General features: G+C 41.8%; 1 protein-coding gene across 1 annotated transcript; it reads left to right on the forward strand.

Moving 5' to 3' along the window:
* Positions 1-1,214: 1,214 nt before the first annotated feature.
* WDFY1 (WD repeat and FYVE domain containing 1) lies at positions 1,215-27,308 on the forward strand. The gene is made up of 12 exons (XM_083848575.1): positions 1,215-1,414; positions 8,871-8,938; positions 9,946-10,019; positions 11,200-11,254; positions 12,644-12,794; positions 15,369-15,481; positions 17,638-17,764; positions 19,291-19,396; positions 21,749-21,850; positions 22,426-22,556; positions 23,564-23,672; positions 24,378-27,308. Exons 1-12 carry the CDS (start codon positions 1,278-1,280, stop codon positions 24,435-24,437), a joined length of 1,233 nt encoding a protein of 410 aa, XP_083704701.1. The 5' UTR covers positions 1,215-1,277; the 3' UTR covers positions 24,438-27,308.
* The last annotated feature ends 100 nt before the right edge of the window (positions 27,309-27,408 follow it).

Here is a 27,408-nt window from a genome sequence, read left to right on the forward strand (position 1 = left end):
GCTTCTGGGACAGGTGTCAAGTGGTAAAGCACAGTGAGAAAACCCAAAGTTCCCTGGAGGTGCAGCAAGCATCAGGTCTCTGGACATGGAGGCTGGGATCCTCAAAAGAAGTGGATGTTTTAACTCCCCACGGTTCAAAGGGGATTCAGGCACCCACGTCCCTTTGAGGCTCTGGGCTGGGCTCTCTGGGTTGCTTTGCTCCAAGGGTCACCTCTTCCTAAAAAAAAAAATCTCCTTCTTCCACATGTCCTCCTGTGACCTCTCCTTCTGAAGCCTCATAAAAGACTGAGCATTGCCAGCCCCTTGTTAAAGGACCTTATCTCACCACTGTCTCTTGTAGCTCAGCCTCTCCAGAGCCTTGTTGTGGCAGACAAGAGGTAGTGCAGGACCCAGCCACAGCCAGGCTGCCTTGCTGCTTGGATTGATTGCAGAACAGGTGGAGAGAGAGGCACAAACAGGGAGATGGAAAAATATAATGAGGAACCTGCCTCCCTGTCTGCAGGCAGCTGGTGGGAGCTGGAGGGCCTGAGCTCGCCTTGTCTTACAGCTCATTGCTTTGGGCACAGTTAGTTCTGTTGGGGAATTCCTGAGCTGAAATAGGTTAGCTGAAATAGGAAGGATTTTCATGTAATCTTGGAGTTTGTGCTGGTTTTATCTGGACACTGTTGTACACGTATTTAGTTTCTGGGCCTGGCATCAGGCCCCACATCTCTGTCTTGGGGTAAGTATGGGTGGGCAGCCCTGGCCAGTCCCCAGGAGGAAGAGCTTTGGTTCCTGACGGGGCTTAAGGCTTTGAGCACCAGTGGGTAGACTGTCACAGTAATTAGCGTAATAAAAAAAAACAAAAAAAAAAACGAGGAGAGGAGGATTACTGCTGCTGCTTAACCAAATATGTGGAGAATGCCTTCATGGCTAGTGCACCTGGTAAAACCAGCACCCTTTGGCTGCTTAAGAATGTGAAGGATAAGGGTTTATAGCTGGGCATGGGTTATAGGTCTAGCTAAACCCCTTCCCCTGCCTACACCTCCTTCCCCCGGCCCCGTGGCCCCGTCAGCACAGCCTCCTGCTGCAGCCTTGCCAGGGCAGCGGGGCTGAGGGGCGCCCTCACGGCAGCCCCCGCCGCTCCCGCTCTTCGGCGAAATACGGCCCCCGCGCGGCCGCTGCGGGACGCGCCGGGGCTGCCGGCGGCCGCTCTCCTCCGGAGAATACGGCCGGGCGGGGCGGCGCCGCGCCGCTCCTCGCAGCGCTACGGCGGCGGCGGGCCGGGCCGCGGCAAGATGGCGGCCGAGATCCACTCGCGGCCGCAGAGCAGCCGGCCCGTGCTGCTCAGCAAGGTGGAGGGGCACCAGGACGCCGTGAGCGCCGCGCTCCTCATCCCCAAGGAGGACGGGGTCATCACGGCCAGCGAGGACAGGTCTGGGGCCGGGGCCGGGGTTGGGGCCGGGGCCGGGCCGCTCATCCCCGCCCGAGGCCCGCAGCCGCCCGGGAGGTGGCGGGAAGAGGGACGGCTCCTGCCCCTGACAGGGACACCCGCCGCCGGCATCTCCTGCCGGGTTGTGCGGCCCCTGCGGAGCGCCTGGGGAATTAAACTCCTCAGCGTGGAAGGGTTAGGTGTCCGGAGGGGGGGGTGTGGTGGTTGTGAACAGAACCAAAAACTCAGGCGTGTTTTTTCCTCTGCCTTCAGCTGAGCTGGCTGAGTCTCTTCTAGATCAGTTATTGATGTCCCTGTCCTTCAGGAGCAGCTCCCCGAGCTGCTTCAGTCACAACAACCCCCCTCCGACGGCCGGAGCGGAAGGTCTGTAGCCTGCTTCCTTCTGGCTGCAACAATTCAGGGAGTGAGTTGGCAGATCTGAGGGGCAGAGAAGATGATGAACTGTGAGGACCATGCTTCCTGGCTGCGTGGAAAAACCATCTTGAGAGCATAATTCCGGTCCTCAGCACCGGCTCGCTTAGCTGTTGTGGTGTTCCGTGTGCTGGTAATGTCGTTAAGTGGTTATTCAGGACAAATGAAAGTGGAAATGAGGAAGCAGGTAGCAGTGAGGACTGTGGCACAGGACAAGGGTGAGTGGTTTGCACGGGAGTGGTGACAGCTGGAATTTCCCACATGCCGTGTGGGAAGTGACTTGTAACTGTGAAGAGGGGTAGGAGAAGCTGCTTGAGAGCTCCTGTCCAAAAACTGTAGCAATGCTTGAAAGGAGCATGTGAAAGCATGAACGTGCGTTCTTTGACAAGTAACTTAGCGGTTGGATCCTTTTACTATTTTAATATCTGAATTTGCATTATTTTTGCATGAAGTCTCATTTGAAAAGCCTGACCCTATGAGAAGCAGTGGCGTTTGAGGGCTGAAGTTCAGCAGAGTTGTGGTTGCACCTGAACTGATAAAATATAGCATTTATCGTTAGGTCAAAAAGAGCAAACGGGCCAGCTAGCAGCAGCACATGCTGACTTTATAACCTTGCTGTTAGCCAGGGCATCCGGGCTTTGTGTGGGAGTGGGGCAGGCGAAGTGCACGCTTGCCCTGGTATAAATGAAGCTCACCAGATATTGTTAGTCTATCAGTAGCTGGTATTAAAGCAACCAAGTCTGTATAGGGTATGGTATGATGTTCCTATATGGATAAGGTAGAAACAATCAAATTTATGATGCTTCTCAGTGACCTGGCAATATATATCTGCTATTAAAAATATGAAGGTACAGCTGTGTTGTTCAAACTGATTATCAGCACTGCTGAGAAATCAGGAAGTTCTGGTCTATCTCCTCTTCAGTGGAGAGGTGGTGAGAACTTATTTTTCACTGGCATGCTAGGAATTACTTGCTTTTAAGTGCCAGTTGAACTTTCTAGAAAACAAGCAGTAGAAGTAGTTGAATTTGGCAGAAGGAAGGCTTAAGTAGTTTCTGCTTTTGGTTCCTATTTAGTGTGTGTGTGGTAAATAAAATGTAAATACAGTTCTCAAAGTGGCTAATTGGATTTCTTCTCTGGCCTTTTTTTTTTTTCTGGAAGATTAGCGTGCTTAATTCTTAAATGAGTTATCAGTTATTGGGAGTAAAGTTCGTCACTGAATTCCGAAAGCCTGGAGTACAAATGTTGTAAGTTTGGGATATATCAAGCCAAAGATGTCCTTATGTTGTTTAAAGGCTATTTGAAAATATTTTTCTGAAGTACTTGGAGTCAGGCTTCTCTTCCTGAGGATTATTTTCTGCAGATTGGGTGCCTGTTGTAATGGGCACTTTCAAAGAAGTGTTCTTAAGAGGTAACTCTAGGACCTGAGCAAATATTAATTGGTTATATCACTAGCCTCTGGTATGTGGGAGGTATCTTGATTGTCTTTCCCAAGTTTCTAGGGTGCTGGAAGCATTTGGCACAGCATTAACAGGGTCTGAGTATTAAAGGCATACGTGCTTATCAGACTGTACAATTGAGTGTTGAGGTATTAAATATTGTCATGGCCTTAGCTGCAGCGCATCCCCCTGTGTGATGTGCATACAAAAGGTGGGTATTTAAGGGAAACTTTCTGAATTTCATGATTCCAGAGACCACAGGGAGCAGCACCTGCCTCCTCAGTTTGATTCTGCAACTTAGTAGGACTTCTTAGGGTTCAAAATGCACTGCCTTGTAAAGAGGTAAACAGCTTTCTGCACTGCACTAATCCCTGTGTAAAATCAGCAGGATTTAAATCCTGACCCTTTGAACCGACAGTACACACGGCTCCTTGTTAGGCCGTGCAGTAGTTGCACCTAGCTCACAGCAAGCAGTGACGCCCGCATGCGTTAGGCGGGTTCTTGCTTTGGCTGTAAGACAGTCTTGGTCTCTTCCCTCTCGGTTGAAGTAACTTTCTGTAGCATGTGTTGGATGGCAGGTTTGGGCTGAGGCTGAGCAACGCTTTCATTATTCATCCTGTAGGTGCAGTTGTCCTGTTACCTTGTACCGCGCAGGGTGAAGTTGGCTTTTTGGGTGGCAGTATGCGTTGAGTCTTCGCATGGTTGTGTGGAGTTTTTGATGTGCTTCCCGAGGGAGAAATAGCAATTGCTAAAGAGTTCATATCTGAATTGAACCTGAACAGAAATCCGTGGTGCAGGCTTGCAGAGCCCTGTAGCAGACAATGCCAGTATTTAACCTTCAAGGTCTAATGTTGAAAGTTAGCAGTCTGCATGCTTAGGTTGTGTTGATGGGAGCTGAGAATACAGCTGCATCTTTATCTGGGCACGTTTTGGTGTCAGAGCCAGAGCTGTGCGAGGCGAGCGGGGGCTGTTGTCTGTCTTTGGTGTGTGTTAATTTCCAAGAGTAGCTTTGGACTCTGGAGGCTAAATGCTTGCAGCGTGCCTTAGTATGGGAGTTTACTGGGATTTTCAGGTTTCCAGACATTGTTGCAATGTATTGCCTCTAATCTGAGGTACTCCCACAGTACATCAAAGCCTACTCGCTCACATATCCTTCACCTACAGTTGAACATATTTTCAAACTTTCTGCTCTCTTGTGTGTTCCATAAAAATGGGGCGTAGGCGTTAATACTGCATAACAGATTATGCTGCTAGCAGCAAGCAAATACGGAGTTCAGGAAGCAAAAGAGTTGCTATGTACAACCCCTTTGAGCAGTATGCTAAAAGAGTGGGGCCAAAGTATGTTTGATTAAATCTTAATAAGCTAAGGCTGGCAAGTATTTCATAATAACCAGTGAGAAGAATGTGTTTACAAGTTAGTAGTGAGGAAAACATTGGTGTGCAAACATCCTCTGGGAATGTTGTGGATTATCATGTTGGTAGAAAAGTTGGAGTTTTTTCTACTTTAAGTGATATTTTCTACAGTAAGAAGTAATGATTCTATTATTTATTTGAGGATCCAAAAGATACTATAGCAGATCTGTGAATACTAATAAAAATCTGGCTTTTTAAAAAGGATTTGAAGCTGAAAAGGAGGCAGGAGTATCTACTTTTTCAGTAGGAAACTTGCTGTTTATGAACTTTTCTCAGAAGATACCTGGTGAGGGTAGTGATCTCTGTGCCCGTGCAGGCATTGTGTCCTCCCCAGCTCCTGGGCAGTGCTTGGAGCAGCTTGCGGGGCATCCCTTGGCCTGGGTGGCCAGCTCCGGGCTGGGGCTGGCTGCCCACACACCTGAGGAAGGCTGCCTTGGGCTGCACAGGTCCATGGCACAGTCGAGTCTCTGGGCTTAGCCTTAAGAGCCTTGTTCTCAGCAAATAGCTAAGGCAAGGAGCGTGCTTCCCGGCCATAGCTGGGGATGCAGAAGGGTGATACACTGGTGTACAAGACTAAGTGTGGCGAGGTGAAGGTAGGGTATTTGCAGCAGCCGGACAGGATCTCTGGAGTCGCTAGCGTAGCTGCATGTGGGTGCTCTGTGACTGTCAGCAGCTGCTGTTGCATTGAACCTCTGCTTAAATTGCAGCAGTGTTTTTTCTGGTTAAGGAAGTTAAATGTTGGTCAAAACTAATGCTTTAGTGGGCGGAAACGGACAGAAAACATGATTTGCAAGCAGTGTCCTTGAATTTGCATTGCACTGTGGTTAAATCAGATTCCTAATGCTGTTTTGGGAACGGAGTCAATAGCAGTCTACACACTTCTACTTTATTTTGACTGCCAGGAAAATGCAGTCTTCTGTTCCTCCTGGGAAAACAACTGGGAGCGATGGATTTCAGGTAGGAAAGCAGCTGAGCGGTGTGAAGGTGTTGGGAAGATAGGGCTAGCGTAGCTCCATAGTACTTGTGTATCTGTACTGGGACAAGTTTAGATTTGCCTGCTAATCTTTCATCACTTCTCCCTCCCTGACATATGCATTTGGCTTTCAGAGGGCAGCTTATGCTGCCTGAGCCTCAAATACTGTTGGTTTGCTGAAGGGTTTTCTCCCCTCTCAGCCCCACAATTTTTTCTCTGTTACTGTCAGGTGATTATTTGTTCTGCCTATGAAACACCAGTTGGGAAACAATGAAAATCATTAGAAGTTGGTAAGGCCACGTTCAGTGTTGCTTCAAGATGTTTTTGTGTGTGTTTTATATTACCTTAAAACAAACAAACAGTCTGAATTACTCCTCTATGAACGTGCATGCTCTCCAGCTGCCACCAACTTCTGCTTCAATGATCAATGTTAGGGGAGTTTGCAGGCCTTTTTTTTTTTTTTGTACTTCCTGCCACTCTCAAACGTCTGAGTCTTTTGTAATTTAAAGGGTATGTTTCTATCTCTAATCCTTAATGGCTTTTGACGCTTTCACATCCATGTCGAGACTGCTTTCAAACAAACCTGTTTCTTTTTAGGCCCTTCATAGGGAATGTGTAAGGAAAGGTGAGAGGTAGCCAGTTCTTTTCTGGTAGAGAGCACAGAGCCCATTCATCAAATAAAAAACAAGTTCTGAGAAGGGCTAAAGATTTGCTTTGATTTTGAGTTGGTGGTTCTCATAATAAAATACCTTCATTGTAGAAGGAGTCTGTGGAAGTAGCATTACTGGAGGACTTCTCGTTCTTTAAGCTGGAACCGCTATTTCACAAATTAATTTTCCAAGTAAAAGGAGATGCACCACAGCTACAGAGCTGCAGGAGAAAAAATTGAGGAGGAGAAGTGGGGTCTTGACACAGGCCAATAGTCAACTGCTACGAAGCAATCTCTTCAAAGTTTGCTCAGAGCTTTATATAATCAGATATAAAGCTGTCTAACGGCTTATCTTTGCGAGCATGAGGTTAGGAAAGTGTAAATCTTATTTAAACCAAAATAAGAAGCTTTCAGAAGTTAATTTTGCAAGCTTTTGCAGCTCTTTGCTTAGACTGTCAACTCTAGTGACTATTGTTAATGGTCACTGCACAAATCATACTTCCCAGAAATGATTTGTTTAGAAAAGCACATTGTTTCCTTCATATTAATTCCTAGCCCAGTGTAATCAACCAAAATGCTGGGAGGAAAGAAGGCTTACTTTGGGAAAATCAGCAATGCATTATGTCGCTTGCTATGGCAACTCTTAGTCTGTTTACAGCAAAAATAATTACATGATTTTGGCTAGAAGTGAAAGGGTTGAATTAGTAGGGGTGGAAGCTACTGCCTGAAATGTTCAGGACAGCCTGAGTGTAATGAAACTGCTTTAAAAACAGACTAAAAAGCAGTTAAAAATCAACAGGTACTAACCCCTACTACCACTGGCATTTGTATCGTGAGGATGACTTGGAAGCACCATCCTTACCTTTTCTCTTCTTAGTAAGAAAGGGCAGCTGAAGTGTTGGCTTTTTGACCATGAGGCAGGGTATGGATTATACAGTAAGGAGGAAGTGATGGTTTTTAAGAGGCGGCCTTGATGCAAAATATTTAATGGGCTGGAGTAATATATGTTTGCCACTGATCTGATGGAAAAGTGACTTGATTCAACAGCTGAAAATCTTAATTATTTTGGGCAGTGTGTACTCAGCTGCATTGATCTCCTCTTTTAGAAGAGGAAAGTAGTACATTAAAGGTGGGTATTGTCTGCTTTATTTTTTTTAATGGTATTTTAAAGAAAAGGTGAATTACAAAATCAGAGTGTAACCTTTGTATCTTCAGCCTGTTCTGAAAAGTTCTGGTCCTGATAGAAGACACCTGTTGTCTTCTGTGCTCTTTTTGTTAAGCACTTAATAGTGATCTGGTGTGGTTTAGCAAATCTGTCCCTGAGTTTGATGTTGTTGTTGAACTTTAAATTCTAGCCTTTTTAGTAGTTTAAAAGTGAATAGAACAACTCACCTCCACGAAGTCTCTTGAAAGCGTTTCCAGGTACACGTGTTTACAGATCACTTAGTTTTCCATTTAGGAATGAGGAAGTTGAATTTAAACAGTAATAAAGAAAGCAAACAATGGTTTGGAGAGGAAGTTTCAGGTTGACTTGACCTTAACACTGTCTACATATGTGTTCTTAATTTCTTGATGTAGATTCCCTTCAAACCTGTCTGTTGTAGGAACGTGTTTAATTGATGATACTTTTCTGCAAGAGGTTCTTGTATTCTTCCTCTCAGTCTGCCAATGGTATAATACTAAATGTTCTCACAATAGTTTTTCCTTTATCTGTGGCCTGATGTGGGCAGGATGCAAACTAAAAACAGTTTATAGGGAGCCTTCGCATGCTGTTCAAGTCTGCAATAAGAGTTCTTTCAATTCCCACTTGACTGGCTAATCAAGCCTGCTCATACTTAGGCTAGAGGAACAGTGCAACGGAACAGTGCTAATAAGGGTGCTTGTCCTTAGCATTTGTACATGAGGAAGTAGAGGCAAGGCTTAGAAGAAATGATATGAAACCAGATCTGCTCTTCTCTTTATGTCACTATTTAGAAATGAAGATGACAGTCAAGTGCTGGAGTAACGTACTGGCCTAGAGGATGAGGTGCTTCTGTTACTAATATTTGGTATTTGGCTTGCTGAAGGAGGAGCTGCAAAGAGAAGCTATAAAAATTCGGAAGTTCAGATGTCTGTAATGGACTGAGATTTATTTTAGAAAGATATCAAATACGTACCAACTGTAAAGCAAGCTGTGGTTTGCTCTGCCAAAGCATGAAAGTGTCTGCAACTTGAGTTCAACTTAAATCAGCAAGAACTTCAAAGGAATTAAAAGGGTGCAATGCATAGCAATTTCTGAGGTGAACTGAAATTGTATTTCTATTTCATACTTGGTGAAAGTCAAGGTGTAAATAGTTCTGAAGGAAGCTCTTCAGAATCTGAGGATGGCTATCCTCTGTGCTGTTCATCTGGTTGTGCCAGAGTACTGTTACTCCTGTTATGTTGCTACTGTAGCTATTTTGTTGGAGTAGCACAAAATTAAAGAGGAGTGAAGCTGATATTTAAGCGATAAACTGGTTCAGATGCAAGGAGGGATGTACTTACAACTGTCTTCTCCCCACTCTTCTCACAATGCAGAACAATCCGGGTATGGCTGAAGAGAGACAGTGGACAATACTGGCCCAGCATCTATCACACCATGTCATGTAAGTAAAATGCTGGAGATGGTAAGGGATGGCCAAGCGTAGCATGGGTCTTGTACCCATGCTGTGTGGGAATACCTCATTCCCGTTTCCTCAACCACTGCATTCACCTGGTGACCTTTAATTTTGGGAACTTTGTAGCAGCACTAGCTCAGACTTTAGTTTGAAACTAGGTGTGTAGTGGATGAGATCTAAGGCAGCATTCTGTTAAGAGCCAGATCCTTCGCCGGGTAAACAGCTGTGTGGATCTGCTGCTGAAGATGTCTCCAATGCTGGTATATAACTCTTCAACTGAATAGGTAAACTCTTCAAACCATTAGCTGAAAGTCCAGACGTAAGAATATTCTCTGCTCCCTGAGGTATGTATGTATTATTATTATTTTTTAAACATCTAGATTATTGAGAAAGCAGTATTGAGTAGCAGCTTCAGTTCTGCATGGGTCTTGTGTCGGTATTAAGCATCACCTAGCATGGGTGCTTTGCTATAATTTGTTTTATGTAGAGTTGCTGCCTTGAGACATACCATCTATATAAAAAGAGGGCATACAATGGCAAAGTAAAGCAGCAGCAAAACAAAGGATGGTCTTTGAAATGGCAGTTTCTGAAGTAATTTGTCTTTTCAACTTCAGACTGATCTGAGTAGCCTAGGATCTAGATTAAAAACGCTAACTGTATTCTTTTTTTTTTGTATCCTAATAGTTGGTCTGAATTGCAGCAGTTTTTCCATTTGTCAGTTTTCAAAACAGACTGTTCAGATTGTGCTCTAAAAAGGCTTTTACAAAATAAAGTATGCCTGTAGTAGTTCAAAGGGATGGGCTTGTCCTTACGCAGCATGATCTCTGTAATATCTAGACTGTCCTTCCTGTGGCTTTAAATCTCTAAAAACACTTAAGGCCACATTTTCTGAGGGTGTTGGAAAGGAAGGTATTGGTTTAAAACATCATATTATTTTAATCCTTGTAATTTGCAAGTTAAGCAACTTCAGTGGGCTTGTTTATTTTTTTCGACAGCTCCGTGTTCAGCCATGGCTTACCATCATGACAGCAGGCGAATCTTTGTAGGCCAGGATAATGGAGCTATCATGGTAAGGTGCTGTGACTTTTCTTCAGAATGCAGATTAGAATTGCTTAGATTGCCCACAACCACCAAGTGTTGCTGGCAGCTGTTAACTTGCTCTCTTTCCCTTCTTTTTGGAATGCAGTTACTACTAAGTAGCTGAACTCCTTGGCAATTCACATGAGATGCATATTGGAGGACTGCAAAGAAGGATTCTTCTGGCCAGATGTGAGCCAGCTAACCTCAAGAAATCTTTTAGGCAATAGTGTAGCAGTGGGCCCAAATTATGACACTTCATAGGGAATTATATTGATGAGTACACTAAGCTGAGTGGAGTGCTGCGCTGCTGCACTAACAGGGTTTGTGAACTGCAGCTAGCTTGCATCTGGCCAGAAGTATGGATCTGCCTGTATCTAGCCATGCATGTCTCTGGATTTTTTTGCTGCAGACCTTTTTGTGATGTGGAAATTTCAACGCTAGCTCTAAAATTGCAAGAGGCAAGGTTGGTTTTTAGACATTCCCTCTGCATGCATAGAGAAATGTATTCCCATCTCTTCTTTCAGGGAAGTCTTCTTTCTGTTTTGCTATACTCTTGTTGTAGTTTCTCTTCCTCTCCTGGGAAGTGGATACATACGGTGGAACAGAAAGCGTGTTTGTATTCTTCCCGTCTCCTTGGCAAAGGAGAGGAACCCTGTGACTATCAGATGTTTTAATTGATTCATTTCTCTATGAAAATAAGGTCAAAATAACTTTCCTATAAGGAGCCGAGATACTAAATGAACATCAGGAATACAAGTAGTTAGCTATCAGTAAACTGAGACTTTAAGATTTGCATCAAATAGAGAATACTCTCACTTAAATCTGTCTCTTCATTATGAAGTCTCAGATCCTTATATCCAAAATGCTGCAAGATGGAGTTCTGTTTGTTCCTGCTGGGGACAAATAAGGTCTCATCTCTTATAATATCTATTCAGAAAACTTGGTTCTGGCAGCATACTCCACACTGAAAATGCAGTTCCTTATAATAACCGTAATTTGCAGTTGTAATATCAGTGTGCTGTGCCTCCAGCCTGACAAACTGTTAGATTTTAGTAAGGATATTTTGCTGCTATGTAAACTCTGTTCTGTGAGGTTATTGCTCTTTTTTGTGTGTCACTCTTGCTTATGTCACTGCAATATTGTTTCTAACAGTTCCACTTTGGTTTTAGGAGTTTCATATTTCAGAGGACTTCAATAAGATGAACTTTGTGAAGACCTACCCAGGTGAACTGTTAACCGGTGTCTGCACTAATATATGTGTGAAGGGGAGGGTTCTGAAATGCTTGGGGAACTGGGCAGTGTCAGAGATTAACCAAGTCCAAATGTGCTTTAAATCTGACTAACCTTCCAGTTGTCACTTAGTGGGGAATTACTGCCATAAGATAAATATTCTGTTATTGAGTAATCATCAGTCAGCTGAGTCTGAGTTGCAGTCATTATCATTACACGTGCGGGCTAATGATGCGTTGAATTTAATGAGCCAGAACTAGTGAGTTCAGATTTTGCTCTTCAAATAGCATAGCTATACTGCGTCAATGTGTAGGGAAAGAGCTTTCTAAAGGTGTGTCTTGATAGGTGCAAGTTCCATTCATACTTTCTGTAATCTGTGGGCTAGATTACTTCTAGCTAAAGATGAGTCCCTGCCTTCTCTGTCATTTGGGAGAGCAGTAGGGATGAAAAAGACCATATTTCTCTGGTACACGGGGAACAGGGATTCTAATACTCTACTAATTCTAATACTTATGGAGATGTTATTTTCAGCATTTGTGCATCCTTAAAAGAAACATAAAGCAAGATTGCTGGTTAAAAATGGAATAATAATGTGGAAGGCCTGAAGGAGACTCTTAAGGGCTACAGATTATGTAGCAGAACAAAGTGCAGTTTGTCGTAGGACTCCCTAACACTGATAGAAGCAATGTTCTTGCTTGTAAGAAAAAAGCCTTGTTCTTAAAAACAAGTCTCCCTTTATCCTAAGGTAGATGACAGCTCATTCAAGAGAAATAATTGCATCTTGTGGGGCAGGGGAAAGTTCTTTCTAAAGCTCTTCTAACTTCTTGCTTAGTGGCAGCTTTCTAGAAAAATCTGGTGGGCTTTGGTGGTTGTCATGGGTACGGGTTTGAATGTTATGGACTAGATAGGCTTTCAGGTGCTTAAAAGAGTGAATCTCAGTATAGCTCCCCTGGGATCAGGAAAGAGGCACTTAAAGCAATTAAGCTTTTTAGATTTGTTACATTCCCCCAAAGTCCTGACTTCCTAACTAGGGGAAGCTGGGAGATTACATGCTTCTTTACCAGAGTATCTTTGGTATCGGGGCTGAACTCAACTTCTCTCTCTGTGGGAGATAGGCTTAAGTCAGCTGACTGATGTGTTTGGTTCGCTTAAGCTATTCAGCAGGCATATACCGAACAGAACAATGTTAGCCTTTTAATTTAGAGAACAATGATAGCCTTTTAATTTACTTGCCTAGAGGCAAGTACAATATGATGGTAATAACATCTTCCTGGAGCATTGCTTAGATAGCATCTTCAACCTATGTCTCTCTGAACTAGAACACAAGAACACATCGCGTCAATTTCTAGGAAAAACTACCCAGAATCTTTTTTCTTCCCACAGCTCATCAGAATCGAGTATCTGCTATTATTTTCTGCCTGACGTCAGAGTGGGTTATCAGCACTGGTCATGACAAGTGTGTCAGCTGGATGTGTACCAGGAGTGGGAGTATGCTGGGGAGACATTATTTCACCTCTTGGGCTTCATGTCTACAGTATCCTTTTGAAAACGATTGCTGCCTAGAAACTGGAAAAGTTTTGTTCATTTAGCTCAACTTGTTCCTTCCTTTTAATCTAAAAAGCTAGAGTTAAAATCTCTTGCAAGCCTGCAAACTTTAATTTTGATGAGATGTTAAATACTGCTTCTGTTAGCTTTTGTTAGATTGTAGAGGGGAAATTGTGACCTTGAGTTAGAGGTCTTAAGGTGTTGCTAGTTCCTAATTTTGAGATGTGAGTCTGCATCTTGTCAAATCACTTCATTCAACAGATGCCAGTGTACAATGGAGTCCTACCTTTAAGCTACAGGGTACATCAAAACTTAATTCGTTACTAGCACTAATTTGTCTGTGTGCTTTGCTTTCCTGCAAATTGCTTTTAACTGCAGCATTTGTGGCTTAAGAACTCCTATTGTCTCTTCAGCTGTGAGTGTTTCAGGGCATTCTTTACCCTGTGTAAAAGACGAACCCAGTAGCTAAAACTGTAGTTCATATGTCAAAGCTTCCGAACATGACTTATATCCCTTAAATCCTAATACTGTTTTTTTATCAGTTGCTAAGTAGCAGTTTAGATGTGACCCTACGGTGATTGGAGGTGCTGGCTCGGTGTACGAGGATTAATGGCGATAACGTTGTAGAACTGGTGTGGTTCAAAATCTGAAAGATCAGCTACATCTCTTTAAGAAGGAAAGACCTCTCTAGAATTACTATATGCCTGTGGAGTGCTGAGGAACTAGGAGGAAAGCTAACTGCTTGGTTGCCAGCAGCCTCTCCAGCATTCTGAGGTCTCATCTGTGTAGACCATGCCTTCTTGACTGAAGAGGTGACAGGGTTGTGTTGTGGTACTGTTGCCCATTGCTGCTGTCCTTGTTCTAGGGTTAAGGGGTTTTGTGTCCTGCAAACGTTACACATGCTGCTCACTGTGCTGAGTGTAGCACAGAACCGGGTTAATACTGGCTCGTGTGTTACGAGACTAGCTCACAGAACAGAGAGAACTCAGACTCTCAGAACTTCTGAGAGTCACTGAATGCCATGGGTATTCTAGTATTTACAATAGTGTTAGCTAGAACAGTTTACTATGAAAATGGAGAAAAGAATCAAGATCAAAGTAAATTTCCACTGAAGACCATGGCATTTGAAAATACGTTGTAATTGGTCGTGCCTTCGAGTTGTGTTTGGAAGAACTAGCTTTCTGGTGTGTGAGTACTAGATGCTTGGTGTCTCTTATCAGGAGGTTCCTTAGGACTTATTTGTTAACGATCCTGTGATTCTGGGTGGAAGCTTCTGAAAAACACAGTAGAGTGCGTCGTCTTTACTGGATTAGCAGGCATAATTCTAGCATGAACTTTCAAGATGAAGAAAGGATCACGTGTTCAGAGACTTAATGGATTTGTTGAAAGTGAATTGTTTATCTCAAGATTCTGAATGCTTAACAGATTTCAGAATGTCATCAGATGGCAAAACGTCTGCTTTTTCACTTATGGTGGGATTTTTGGCACACTGACTTTTTAAAATTAGTCTTTCCTGTTGTGGAGAATAGGCTACATTGCTAGCAGCTGCTTGTGGTTTTTGTGTGGCTCCAGAAAGACAGGTGAGTTAATACTCAACTCTTGGGATATGTGGTGTCAGTTATGTGGTTTTTTTCTTAGTTCTTGCTTACTTCCTGAATAACATAAGTCATCTAGAAGTAGCAGATGATCTGGTTTCATCCAGCTTGCTATCCTTTAGTTTTTGGAGGCAGTAGTCACATAGTAACAAGAACGGAATATCAGAAAACCATTGTGGTGTATATTGCTTTTGTGAAAGGTGACATCTTAATAGATCCTGTGTTAGGATGCATTGTGGCTTTTATGGCAGTGTTCCATGGAAGAACTCTTTCTGAAATACGTGATATCTCCAAATACTTTGACAGTCTTTGATAGTATGCTCAAGGACCTCCATCAGGAAACTTGAAAGTGGAGAGGAGAGAAGATTAATGAAAAGGAGAGAGAATTTCATTTGCTAGAACAGTGGGAGTATACTTCTACTTGTAAGGTAAACTAGCCATGGAGGGTTGACACCCTTGAGTTTAGTTTTCCTGTCCTGGGGGTACCAACCGTTATAACACGCTAGGAAACAGTTTATAGGAGCAGGTATTTGGTCTAAGTCTGAACAGCACCCAATGTCCAGTGCGGTGTTACTGATGGTAGGTCTGCATTGCAAGTAGCCTAAGGAGTTCTGGCATCTCTTGTAGATGATCTTGTGTTCTGTAAGTATCTGCCAGAAATTATCTAAATCTACTTAGCCTGCCTTAAACTAGGGAATGGATTGTCTCATGGCTTCTCCAGTGGCTTTTGTCTCTTGTTTTCCATACTGTCTTAATTCCACATGTAGGCAAGGGTGAGGAGAAGAGACGAATGAAAAGGACTGAACTATTACAGTGTCCAACCGGGTTAGACATAGTTATATAAATACTTGGCGTACTAACATGTTCTTTTCTGATTTATTTCCGCTTTGCAGCTGACATCTATACTCTGTTTCAATCCCTTAAAACATTTTTAAGAACAAATGAATGTTCTCTTGACTGATGATCAGATATGACTATGAAACTCGTTATGCGTTTGTTGGTGATTATTCTGGACAGATCACTCTCCTGAAGCTTGAGCAGAACACGTGCTCGATTATCACAACACTCAAAGGCCACGAAGGTAAAGTAACTCTCTTAATTCCACTTGACCCGGGTTATAATACCTCCATGTATATCAGAATGGGACATCCACATCTTAAGGCTAGATACTGAATAAGCGACTAGTGCGACATAGTAGTTACAAAAGCTTTTCAAAGCTACAAATACTGACTATTTCTTAAAGAACAGATGCATCCCTCCTGTATGGAAATCTCAGTCCTATATACACTGACAAGTATTTTTATTGTAGATGAGAAATAAAGGTAGACACAGGCATTCAGTTAAGCACAAGTCATCCACTAGATGGCCACCTTTAAAAACTTTAGTTTCCTTAACACTGAAAAGAAAGGACGAGAATGTGTTGCTTTCTCTTCCCTTCCTCCCTCCCCACTCCCCCAGAGATCTTCTAGTATTAAAATAGCTTGAGCAAGCCCAAATCTAGATTCTAAAAAGCCACTTAATTCTTCCCAGCGAGGACTGTCCTGTTTTGATCAGTGTATTACGAGACCCTAGTTCATGTTTTCCTGTGTTTAGCAGAAGCTAAGCTACACGCAAGAAATCTAGAGAGCCTTCTAGAATCAAATGTCTATTTGAAAACAAATGTCTCATGCTGCGTATCATAGCTGAAGCCCTTATATCAGATGAAGAACCAAGTAGTCTGTAATGTGTTAGAGCTACTGTCTTCAGTAACGTGTAAGGAAGAATGCAAATTATAGAAGAATGTATAATTTAATAATGTGCTGAGAGAAATAAGACTTAACTCTTCTCGTGCAGTACTAGCAACTTTAAATTCAGCTGACTAGTTTGCATCTGGGTAGGGCTGAGTTACTGGGTCATGAGACTCTGGTCCATTGGAAAAGGCTGCCTTTTCTAACAGCTGTAAGCATAGAGTAGACTTTGTAAGCTGGGTAGGCTCCTGCTTTGCAGATGACTGTAAAATGACAAAGCTCGCTTTGAATAGGAAAGGCAAATCGAAATTTTCCGATGATAAATGCATCATCTGCTTTCAAGCAGAATTCCAGATTGCTTCAGTTAAGTGCAAAGTAATTACCCTGGCCCTGCTTTACCTCTGCATTTTGCAACAGTCTGTATTTAAATGCAAAGCCTTGATAGATGGTATTGGTAGTCTGAAAGCAGCGTTTCTGGACATGGCATTACATACAGTACGTATTTTATCTGCTGAGTTGCAGCGAGCTTCCAAGCGCCTACTTCAGCAGCACTGTCTGCATAGCAGACAGCTTTGGCTTTTTTTCCTTGAAGCAAAACAGATTGTGTAGCCTTTTTCCCTCCCAAGTATCTGCATGATATTCCCAAGGCCTGGTAACTCTAAACCTAGGCAGTAGCTAGTTCTGAGTGTGGCTGTGTGTGTTAGACTAAAAACCTAACTTCAGCTTGTTTTCCTTTCTAGTTCTAGCCTTAACTGTGGCTTCATAAGCAAGCACTGTTTACTCTGCAGTTTAAATGGCTTTAGAGCTTGTCGCTCAACAGTCATCTTCTAGAATTCTCCACACTTAATAGCCTGCTCTGTGTAATGCTGGAATAATATTTAAACTGCTTTTTATGGAGCAGATGGCCACTGTTCTCTGAGACAACTGTTCCCAAATGGGTCAGTCTGAAAACAATATAGTCCTAAAGGAGGCAAGTCGACTCTCTTGCTGGAGAGAGCTGGAAGGGACTGATTTGGGCTGTAATTAGCACTCATCTTGCTTTCAGAATAACAAGGCTCTTGATGACAATTGAGCAGTGGAAGGATTTTTCAGAGGGAAGGATATCTGTAAGGGGAAAAAATGTTCCTGCAACCACAAAACTATAGGTGGCATGAGTGACTAAGTTACTTCTTCTGTCTCCCGTATATGTTACCATGCATATGGGATTTGGTTTAAGACTCCTACTGTAGGATGGCTAAATTCTTTGACTATTGAGTGGCACAGCCAGGTCGGGCCTTCTGAAATCTCATCTCGTAATTTAGTATGTAGTATCCAAATTTGCTAACAGACTCCCAGTGAAAGTCACTTTGCTTCTTTTTCCAACTATTTTAATGTTAAAAATAGTTGTGTAAGGGGCTTGGCTTACCTGGGAATACTGTGCTCTGTCCAGTAACCACTGACCGAGCAACTTACTGTATTGTGTATGCTAGTCTTTGCTTGGCAAGCCTAACTGTAGAATGTTTTTTCCTAGGAAGCATTACTTCCCTGTGGTGGGATCCTGTTCAACGACTGCTCTTCTCGGGTGCCTCTGATCACAGCATTATCATGTGGGATATTGGTGGAAGGAAGGGGCGAACGTTGCTGCTCCAGGGCCATCAGTATGTAGTGGTGTCTTGTCTTTCCTGCATATTCTGTAATGAACACAGTCCTAGGAAGATCAAATAGCATGGCGAGATATTTGAATCTTAGTGAATAATGAAGAAGAAAACTTTTTTCAGAACTGAAGACTTCTGAGGGGGAAGAAGGGTAATTAGTAATTGGAAAGCATTACTGATAAAGCTTTTTTGGTTGTGTTTGTTGGATAATGAGAACATAACATAAAGGTAGATTATAGAAAGAGATGGGTAAAAGACCTAAATCATCTTACTTGAACTTTTATGTAAAAGTTGCATGCTTCTGTATTGTGTAAACACTTCACTGAGTTGCTTGTGAGGACCTGTGAGGTGATAAACTAATTGGCTAAATTACTGAGGTGGGTCAGTGGACTTCAGAAAAGCATGTCACATCTCTGCTGTTCTGTGGATTATATAGTTAGTTGTCTGTATTTAATCAATTTTGTATTTTTAGAGAGACAACACTACCTAGCTGCCTCTAATAAATCTAGGGCCTTAATTCAGTCTGACGGGCAGTTCACCACTGAAGCTATATTCTCCTTAGAAATGCAGTGGTGGTAGAGATCTTGTTTATGTTCAAAGATGTATTTGTATAGTACATTCTCCTCTTGTCTAATTCGTAGATGCCTCCATCCACCTTTGATCAAGACTCATAGCCATAGTTCTAGAACTCTTGTTAAATCTTGAGGATTTAGTTTTATGGCTAAAGAACTAAAAATAGAATATCGGTTACAAAAGAGTAACTGACGTCAGCAACTGGAGGACTTTATACTGCTGTTACTGCTGTATCATGTGTCCTGCTGAAGACTTAAAACACTGTTAGTTTCTCTTCAAACATCACACTTAGCATCAAACTTCATACTGAATGGGAAAGTAAGTTCTTCTGAGAAGCAGAATGGCTTTTCTAATTCAACTTAGATGTTGCAAAGCAGTTTAACGTTGTTGAGATCCTTTGTTTAGTTTCTTAGAGTTGACTTTCACTTTGCCATGACTCTTTGTTTAGAATTAAACTTACTGGTGAAAGCATGCTTTCATTTGCAGCTACAGACTCTGTGATTTATTAGCAAAAGTGGAAACTCCATCTGCTTTCTATATGTATCTTGAGATAAATATTTCTTTTTATTTTTCCAGTTGTCTCTGTTCTGATAAGTGGCTCTCCTTGCCAACAGAGAAGAGTATTTGCATTCACACTCTGAGCCAGATTACACTCAGCTCACTGCCAGTGCTTTTCACCAGCAAATGTTAACATGGAGCTGTACCTCTGGTATTCTGGTCAAGCCTTAGAATTTGACAAGTTCTAGTCAACATTCTGGTGCAAGGGTAGGGCTTACGTGGCAGCATCTCTTCACTCGTCTTCGTAGCTTTATGTAGACTTAACAAAATGTTTGGAAATCAGTTTCAGAAATCAGTTTTAGCATTCTAGGTAGCTTTACAAGGATAAATCAGGGTTTTCTGGGAAACTAAGCTTTGTTTAAATGACTGTGGGTAAATAGCATATGCTTTGTTTGCAGTGACAAGGTGCAGGCTATCTGCTACATCCAGCTGACACGGCAGCTAGTATCTTGTTCAGCTGATGGAGGAATTGCTGTTTGGAACATGGATATCAGCAGGGAAGAGGTAAGATCATGTTCTAGGTCAGAGACAGATTTTTATTTTTCCTCTTTGGAGGCTGACATAGCTTTACTTGGTCTGTTCCAAGGCTGTTTTTCCTCATGTTGCCTGAAACGTTAAGGCTGAATGATACCTCTAAAATCTGCTCTGTTCTGTTGGCTGTCCATACTGCATTGTAGTAGGTAGATCTTGGGGACATGAGAGGTGCAGGACAGGCTCGGCACTACTTAGCTGCTTATCTCAGTGAGACGACATGTTCAGTCTGGAATGGCTGCAGCCCTTGCTGCTGTAACACTCTGATGTAGGCAAGCCTTTGCAGTAAAGAAATGAATGGACAGTGCTTCAAAAGTCTTGAAATAAGTTCTCAACTTATGTCAAAGCATATAAAGAAGTGATGCTGTTTTCAAGATGCATTTCAAAATGTAGAGATTCGGTCCTCAGACAGCTTTTTTTTTTTTTTAAAGACCCCAAAACACACCAACTGAGCCTGCCGTGCATGTTCTCTCTGCATCAATTCCTATCCACCACAGGAGCTAAAAAGATGTGTTAGCACTATGTTTGGTTAAACCATAATTATAAGAGTTAATGTTGATTGCTCCCATAAAGCTGTATTTAAAATTCAACCTTCCCTTAAATGCTTTGCCTTCAGTACACGTATTTAGATGAAGAACTGTTTTGACCTATATTGAAGTGTCACCTTGAACACGCTGAATGCTGTATGTGATGCTCCTGTTGTTCTTAGCATGAAGATCTCTCTCTCTTTAAAACTTCCAGAATTAGTGACTTCAGGAATCTTCGTGTCTGCAAGCCACTGGCTTATAGTACAATTGGGAAAACGAGATGTGTCCATTTCTCTCTCTTCTGGATCTGCATGCAAGAATTAGTAGATGGTTTTAATGCAATTAAACTAATGCAGTTAACTTAGTGCAGCTGTGGTGTCTCAGAACTTGCAAAAACATAACTGAACATGCTGCCTTTGAAGGACTATCTGACGAGTCGTGTTAGGGGTATCTTCAAATATGCACTAAGGCATGTAAGATTATAAAATAGATTTTTTGATTAGAAGGAACAATAACTCCACTGACAGATGTACTATTGATCTTGGACAACTCTAGCTGTATGTTAGTAATAGTGCTGGTAATGTTGTGGTGGGTTTTATTTCCTGTTTAATGCCTGAAAAAAAAAAAAAAAGAAAGAAGAATAGGAAGAGAGCCTCCTGCCCTTCTGTTAGGGAGAGCCAGCAAGTCAAATCGCTGTCTTCTCAAAAATGCTATTAAGTGGAAACAGCTATTGTAAGTAACAGAAAGAAGCAATATGGAACATCTCACTGGCTGGAGAGTCAATTTATTTCCTTTGTTCTCCTCCATCATCCCTATCTCCCATGCTGGACTTTGCTATCACCCTTTACAATTTATTCCACTAGCTTGGGGGAAGGAAGGGTGTGGAATCAAGGCTGAAGGTCTATGAACTGGTCATCTGGCACTAATAAGTGTTCTGGTGAGATGGTACAACTGACAATACTACTGTTTTAGTACTGTCAACAATGGATGTAAGTGAAATGAGGAGAAACACTCCTTTGTTGTTCCAGCTTTTTTGTGTCAGGTTTTAGGGAGAGTCCCCCATCAGATGCATAGTTGCACAAAATACACGTTCTAATTCAAGCCTACATACTAAAAAATTATTGACTCTTTCTGTCCCTTAAAAGGATGCTCACTTAAAGTATCCAAGTGTGTTGAAATGTGTGAAAGCTTTAACTATTTTCATTTGGCATAGTCCATTTATGGCAAGAAAAATATGTGGCTGGGAGAAGGGATGCTTAATGAAGCTGTGGACAGGATGGAAAATGTGGATGATTTCTTAATTATTTAAATTGTAATCTTAGGGAAACAGAAAAGATCATTACTTCCAGAATTTACTTCTGGACTCCTCCTTAGAGGGGCATGACTGCCTTGTAGCTTCTACACCTTGTATTACATTAGCCCTTAGAAATCATCTAGGAAGCCAGAGCTGCAATCTTTGAACGCTTGCAGCAAGTTTAGTACCTTAGATGTTTTAATTAGTTTTCTTATGAAGGCAGTAACATCACATACTGCCGTAGGCTTTAAAAGGATAGGAGGTTTGTAGTTCTTGGTAACAAGTCACTGTAGTTTTGGTGGTGTTGTGTTTTTTTTGTTTGTTTTTGTATTAAACTTCCTACGTACTGTACCCTAGGCAATCTATCCCTTTTTTAATATCCAGAGCTGAGACAGGGCCCTTTTCCAAGTAAAACTCTGCTCTGGGTTCTTGAAACAAACTTTCTTGGCTGGCTTATGAGGGGGGAAAAAAATCTAATTACTTGCATCTCTTGCTGTTTTGTAGGCTCCTCAGTGGCTAGAAAGTGATTCCTGTCAGAAGTGTGAACAGCCTTTCTTCTGGAATATAAAGCAAATGTGGGACACAAAGACATTAGGCTTGAGACAGGTGAGCTTCCTGGTTTGAGTGCATAGCTGTATTTCATCACTTAAGCAAAAAGCAAACAGAAAACTGCTAATGTTGTTAGATCTTCTATACTGTTGGTATTTTTGCTGCTTTGAAGCAAGAGTTTATAGAGAGGTCACAGCTTCTAGGCAGCGCTAAGAAGTTTCACAATGCCCTGTACCTGAGCAAACTGCAGTTCAGTGAACCAGTGGTGTCCCTTCTCTTACTGGGTTACAGCGTGAAAGCTTTCCAAATAGATTTCTATTTAGATGGACTAGACAGGCATGAAGGCTGTGTTTTTGGCTCTCTTGGACTCCTTCTCTTGGTTGGTTGTCCAACCGTTTTTTCTCCTGCTCCGAGAAGGAGCTTGTGAAAGGAGAAGGGAATGAGCAGGAAGGATACAGAAGTAAACCCATCAGTGGCAAGACTGTTCAGAACTCCAGAATCCTTGATCTTTGCTTGAAGCAACAGGAGACTTCCTTACGTGTTGCTGTTGTTCAACAAACACTTGGTAAAATAGTCAAGTGGTACAATGTAGTGATTTTTGTGGTTTATTGATTTTTTTCCCTTCCCTGAAGCATCACTGCAGAAAATGTGGGCAAGCAGTGTGTGGCAAGTGCAGTACCAAACGGTCAAGTTACCCAATCATGGGATTTGAGTTCCAGGTCCGTGTCTGTGATTCCTGTTTTGAGTCAATCAAGGATGAAGAGTGAGTATTGAGGAGTAATAAGTAAAGTAATGCTGCTGGGATGCAGAAACACCTGTGCTTACTCCACATCTATACTTAATGCTGTGCAAATGTGCCAAGCTGACTCTATTAATAGGCCACCTCTGCTTTGGGCACACAAAGCAGTATAATGATAGAAATACCTCAGCTGGCTCTGCAAGTGAATTTGGATCAGATGCAGGTTTACAACTCTTTTATCTAGTTTTTCTTCTTCTCCATGAGCCCAGATCTAGGGCTGTAATAAATTCATCTCAAGATTTTTGTTTAGGTAAAGGCTATTGATTGCACTTAAAACAGGTGGCTGGCAATGCATCACAGCTACCAGGCTGTATATATGTTAATTTCTGTATCCTTATTGTGAATTGTTCCTATAACAGTGTTTATCAACAGCCCAGCGTTATTTTTTTCCCATGCAAGCAAATTGGGTTAGACTTAATTTGCTGTCTTATTAAACTCTCCTTGGCTATGAAGGAGCACCCTTTTTATCTTTATACCAACAGCACTTCACTGCTCAGTGTTTTGTCACCTTGGAAATGTGGAGTGCTAAAGGACCAGAGTAATCAGATACATGGGGTGTTTTTTTTGTTTTGTGGTTTTTTTTGTGGCTTTGTTGTTGTTTGCTTTTGTTTTTGAAAGGAAAGTGCTGTGCCCACTTGACTCACTATAGCCAGCAGATAAAAATGTAGCTGAACTTCACTTTGTAACAAGAAATACAATTATTTACTTATACTATGTCCCACTTCTGTTGTAACATTTTTAACATGCAGGGGAGGACCAGGAATTGTCACACCTGTATAACTACACAAGCAATGCCTTAGCATGATTTGCTGGTTTAATTCTGTTCCCTTTATTATGGCACTGCAGTTCTCAGGACTGATTTATTAGTATTTGAGCAGCTTAATTTTCATGCAAGTTCATTCTACGCTGCTATAATGGTGCCATCAAGCTTCATCTGATGGCTGGCCTTCATTTGACCTGTTCTCTTGCAGCCGTACTTCCTTGGCAACCTTTCATGAAGGAAAACACAACATTTCACACATGTCCATGGACATCTCCAGAGGGCTAATGGTCACCTGTGGAAGCGATCGGATTGTGAAGGTATTCACGTACCTCTTTTCTCCATTTATTAGAGATATTTAATACAGAACTGGTGTTTGTGTATACTTTTTTTTCTGACAACTGTTGCTATAAATCTGACTGTTGTGGGCAGCAAGAATCATATTTGTTGCAGATTGTACTTTCCTGCAGCTGAGTGAGGAAATGACCTGTAAGTCCACAGCATGGAGTCTAGCTGTCAAAAATGGTTACTGTTGGTGTCTTCAGGACAAACAAAGCAGGCATCAGTACTGGCAGATTCTGCTAGTGGCCTTAAAGATGTGGACATGATGAAATGTGCAGTGTCTGAGCTTCTTGGAGCATTTGCCACTAAAAGCCCTGGTTATGAGGCAATGACGTGGAAATCAGTCTTACTTCCAATCTTGCTGAGTTTAAGCCATACATCCTCCATGCGTGCCAGAACTGAGACTGTTCTGGGCTGTTCCTGTTGTTCTCTAAGCATGTTTATAACAAACTGCATAGTGCTCTGTAGACCAGCCCTGTGAGAACTGCTGAGAACTCCTGAGCCCTAGGTTTGGCTGTTGGTTTGTAAGGCTGGTATACCTATTTGTTGTAATCAAGTCTAGTTTAAAAAGGTTTTGTTACTTAATGTACAGGGAGATTTTTGTTTACTTCTATGCCTCTTACAGAAATACCTCTTAGATCTTATATTGTTACTATATAATTCTCCACAATACTTTCTTCCAGATCTGGGACATGACGCCAGTAGTTGGTTGCAGCCTTGCAACTGGCTTCTCTTCACGTTGATCTAATACCTGACAGGTTTATGCACCTTATGTACAGCAATATGCACCGAATGAATGGAATCCTTCTTAAGAATATTACCGCAAACACTGGTTGCTTGATTCTTCTCCTGATGCTGTTCCAGGATGGACAGTCACCTTTGTAGAGCAAACCTTTTCTGTTGGGCTCACCAGGAATTTCCTTGGTGCGGAAGTGCAGCCTCTCGGACTAACGTAAAATGGCTTACCTGCAATATGACGCCTTGATGAAAGGACCTGTTGTTTCTCGGTTTACATGTAGTGTTAACAATGTGCTATCTCTGCTGATATATCTTGTACAGATACTGTGTAGCGTAAACATTATCAGAGTAAAATGAGCATAGTACATTCGATTTGTGCAAGTAGTAAAGTAACTTATTCTCTCTTCCAAAAAGCAGTTCTGTAGAAATACTTTTGAGCAGTCACCGTCTAAACTGCCTCCAAAAGGTATGTTGGTTATTCCTATGGAAGGAGGAAATACTTCAAAGTGGCAGGTAGCTTCTTTCAGATGAGATAGTAAGAGAACCTTTAATCATACAAGATTTCCTTTATTGGCTTTCTTGTAGTGTTTGTCTTCAAATTCAGTCACTAGTGAAGTCACTTTGGTGGGACAACTGTTCAGGTAGTTGGTGAGTCTTCAAACACTTCAAGGTTCCTAAGTAGAGTTTTAGCATAGCTAACAAACTTCTGTAGGTCTTACTAAAATATGCAGCCCCACTACTCTACTTCAAAGACAGGCCGTAGGTGTGAGCCATATGCTTTGACAACTCTGTAATGCTGTTAGAATGGGAAGCTAAGCAAATCTGCCTTGTTAAATGGTATGGCTAAGAAAAAATGGCCAGCTAAAACTTAGAGACTTTTTTCCTGTGGAAAGGCTGATGTTTGTTTAATGGTAGGGAGCCTGTCTCTGCTAAAATGCAGCATAAATTTAAATACTGTCTTGTTGCTTAAAAACTGATAAATACTGAGAGCTTCTGAAGCAATAATTACCAAGGTACAGAACAGCTGCTGTTTTTTTTTTTTTCCCCTGCAGCACCTAGGTCTGTTAATCTTGAGACTTATATTGATCCTTCCCTATTTCAAAGCTGAGAAGTATGAAGAAGAGCTGGGAGGCTTTTACAACTGCAGTTGGCACATACTGGAAATAATTAATGAGACTGGCAATAAATTGGTCTATCGTTCATATGAGTATCCTGCATTTGAATCCTGTAAAGAGAGCTTTGAAAGCTAAGGTAGTATGTCAGAGCTTAAGCTTGGAGCTATTTAGATTCCTCTGAAAACAGGTGCATATGTGTGAGGACAAAAACTGTGGGTAGGTCAGCTGGGCCAGAGTTAGGTGCTGTTTTGCAACTGTCAAAGGTAATAGGTTCTTTCTGGCAGAGGACTAAAGGGTTAGACTGTCTTTAATGCAGCAATGATCAAGTGGTGCTATGAGTGTTAGTAAATTCAAGTCCTAGTTGTCTAACTTGACACTAATAATCTGCATTGGACCATGCTGTAGGCTAAAATATATGAAGATCGTGGTATATTTAATAAACCATTATTCACTTCTGTTTTAAGCCAAAAAGCTGATAGTCTCCAAAAGGGCATTAGAATCCAGAATATGTTAGTTACTGTTATTTTGGAGCTGACATTGTCTGCTTTTCCATGGCCCTTCTCCAGAAGTTTTGCTAGGAGTCTTTTGACCTGCTAGCCATGTTGGGCCAGTGAAAAATAATCAAATCCCTCTTTTGTGGGAATCCCAAAACTTGTCTTGCCTTCAGTTCAGGATTTAGCACTTGTCAGACTGATTTAATTCATCCTTTGATACATGCTGTATAGCTACTTTTTTTGTGTGTGAAGGTTTATTTGTAAGTTATTGAGAGAAAATCAGCTTGTACTGGAAAAAATTCACAGCTTTCTGCTCTGAAGGCTTACAGCCTTGTAAATGAAGAAAGAAACTGAGTGTTTGAAGGGGGTAAACAAGCCCTGATAATGCTCTGCATTTGCCTTCAGACTTCTTCCTATGTGATTTTGGAAGAGAACAGAAGTCTTCCTCCTCACAGCACATAAGGCAGAACCGGAGTTCCATAGCTAGAGCCATTTAAGATACTGCTGTGCTGTAAGGAGGGTCTAGGGTTGTGTCTTAAGCTGTGAGATTAATGTCGATGTGGGATGAACAGCATTTTTTTCCAAACCAGGCATTCTGAAACTCTTACACCAATGATACTGAGGTGTAATTCGTTTGCAGCTGATACTCCTGAACTTCAGCTTTTTTAGTTCTGATTAGTCCATGTGCCCCTGATCAGCATGCAGCTCCCCCCCTCCTTGTGAATACTTCCTCTGCTTCTTGAGAACCACTTATTTTACATTAAGGTTTTGACACTAGAAAATATATTCTCTACTGCATATTGTTAAACCTAAGGAATCTATTTTCTATAATTGATATACTTATAGATAGTGTCAGTTCAGATTATAGCAAGACAATTATGGCTGCTAAGTCATTAGTCATGTAAGTATACTCCTGGTGTTGAATGAGTAATGCTTACAAACCACTAAAGAGATAGTGTTTTTGTTTATGAGCAACTATCTCAAAGGCACATACTCTCATGAAACTGAACATATTTCAGCAATGTCAGCTTAAGTGTGCAATTACTGAGAAGGCTTGATTTGAAGCATTACTAATCTTGCTTGTATAACCTCTTTCATTGGGGCAGGGAAGGGGAGCAAAGGGTACTAGTATGTGCTACGTCTTTACTAGTTGTATTTCTGTACCCCGCATAATTAAGCGACGCTAGATAAATCTGTCCCTTGCTCCTTCTTGTCTGTTTTTTAAAACTTTGATTACATGTACAATAAAATATTTCTTGATACTCAATTAGTCTATTTGGATGATCCATCTTTTCTTAAATTCTATGAATGAACAACTCCCGTTCTGTGCTCTGGCTCCTTCTTTAGACAGCCCGTGTCCAAATCCT

The sequence above is a fragment of the Anser anser genome (assembly GCF_964211835.1).
Source record: "Anser anser genome assembly, chromosome: 9".
Taxonomy (NCBI): domain Eukaryota; kingdom Metazoa; phylum Chordata; class Aves; order Anseriformes; family Anatidae; genus Anser; species Anser anser.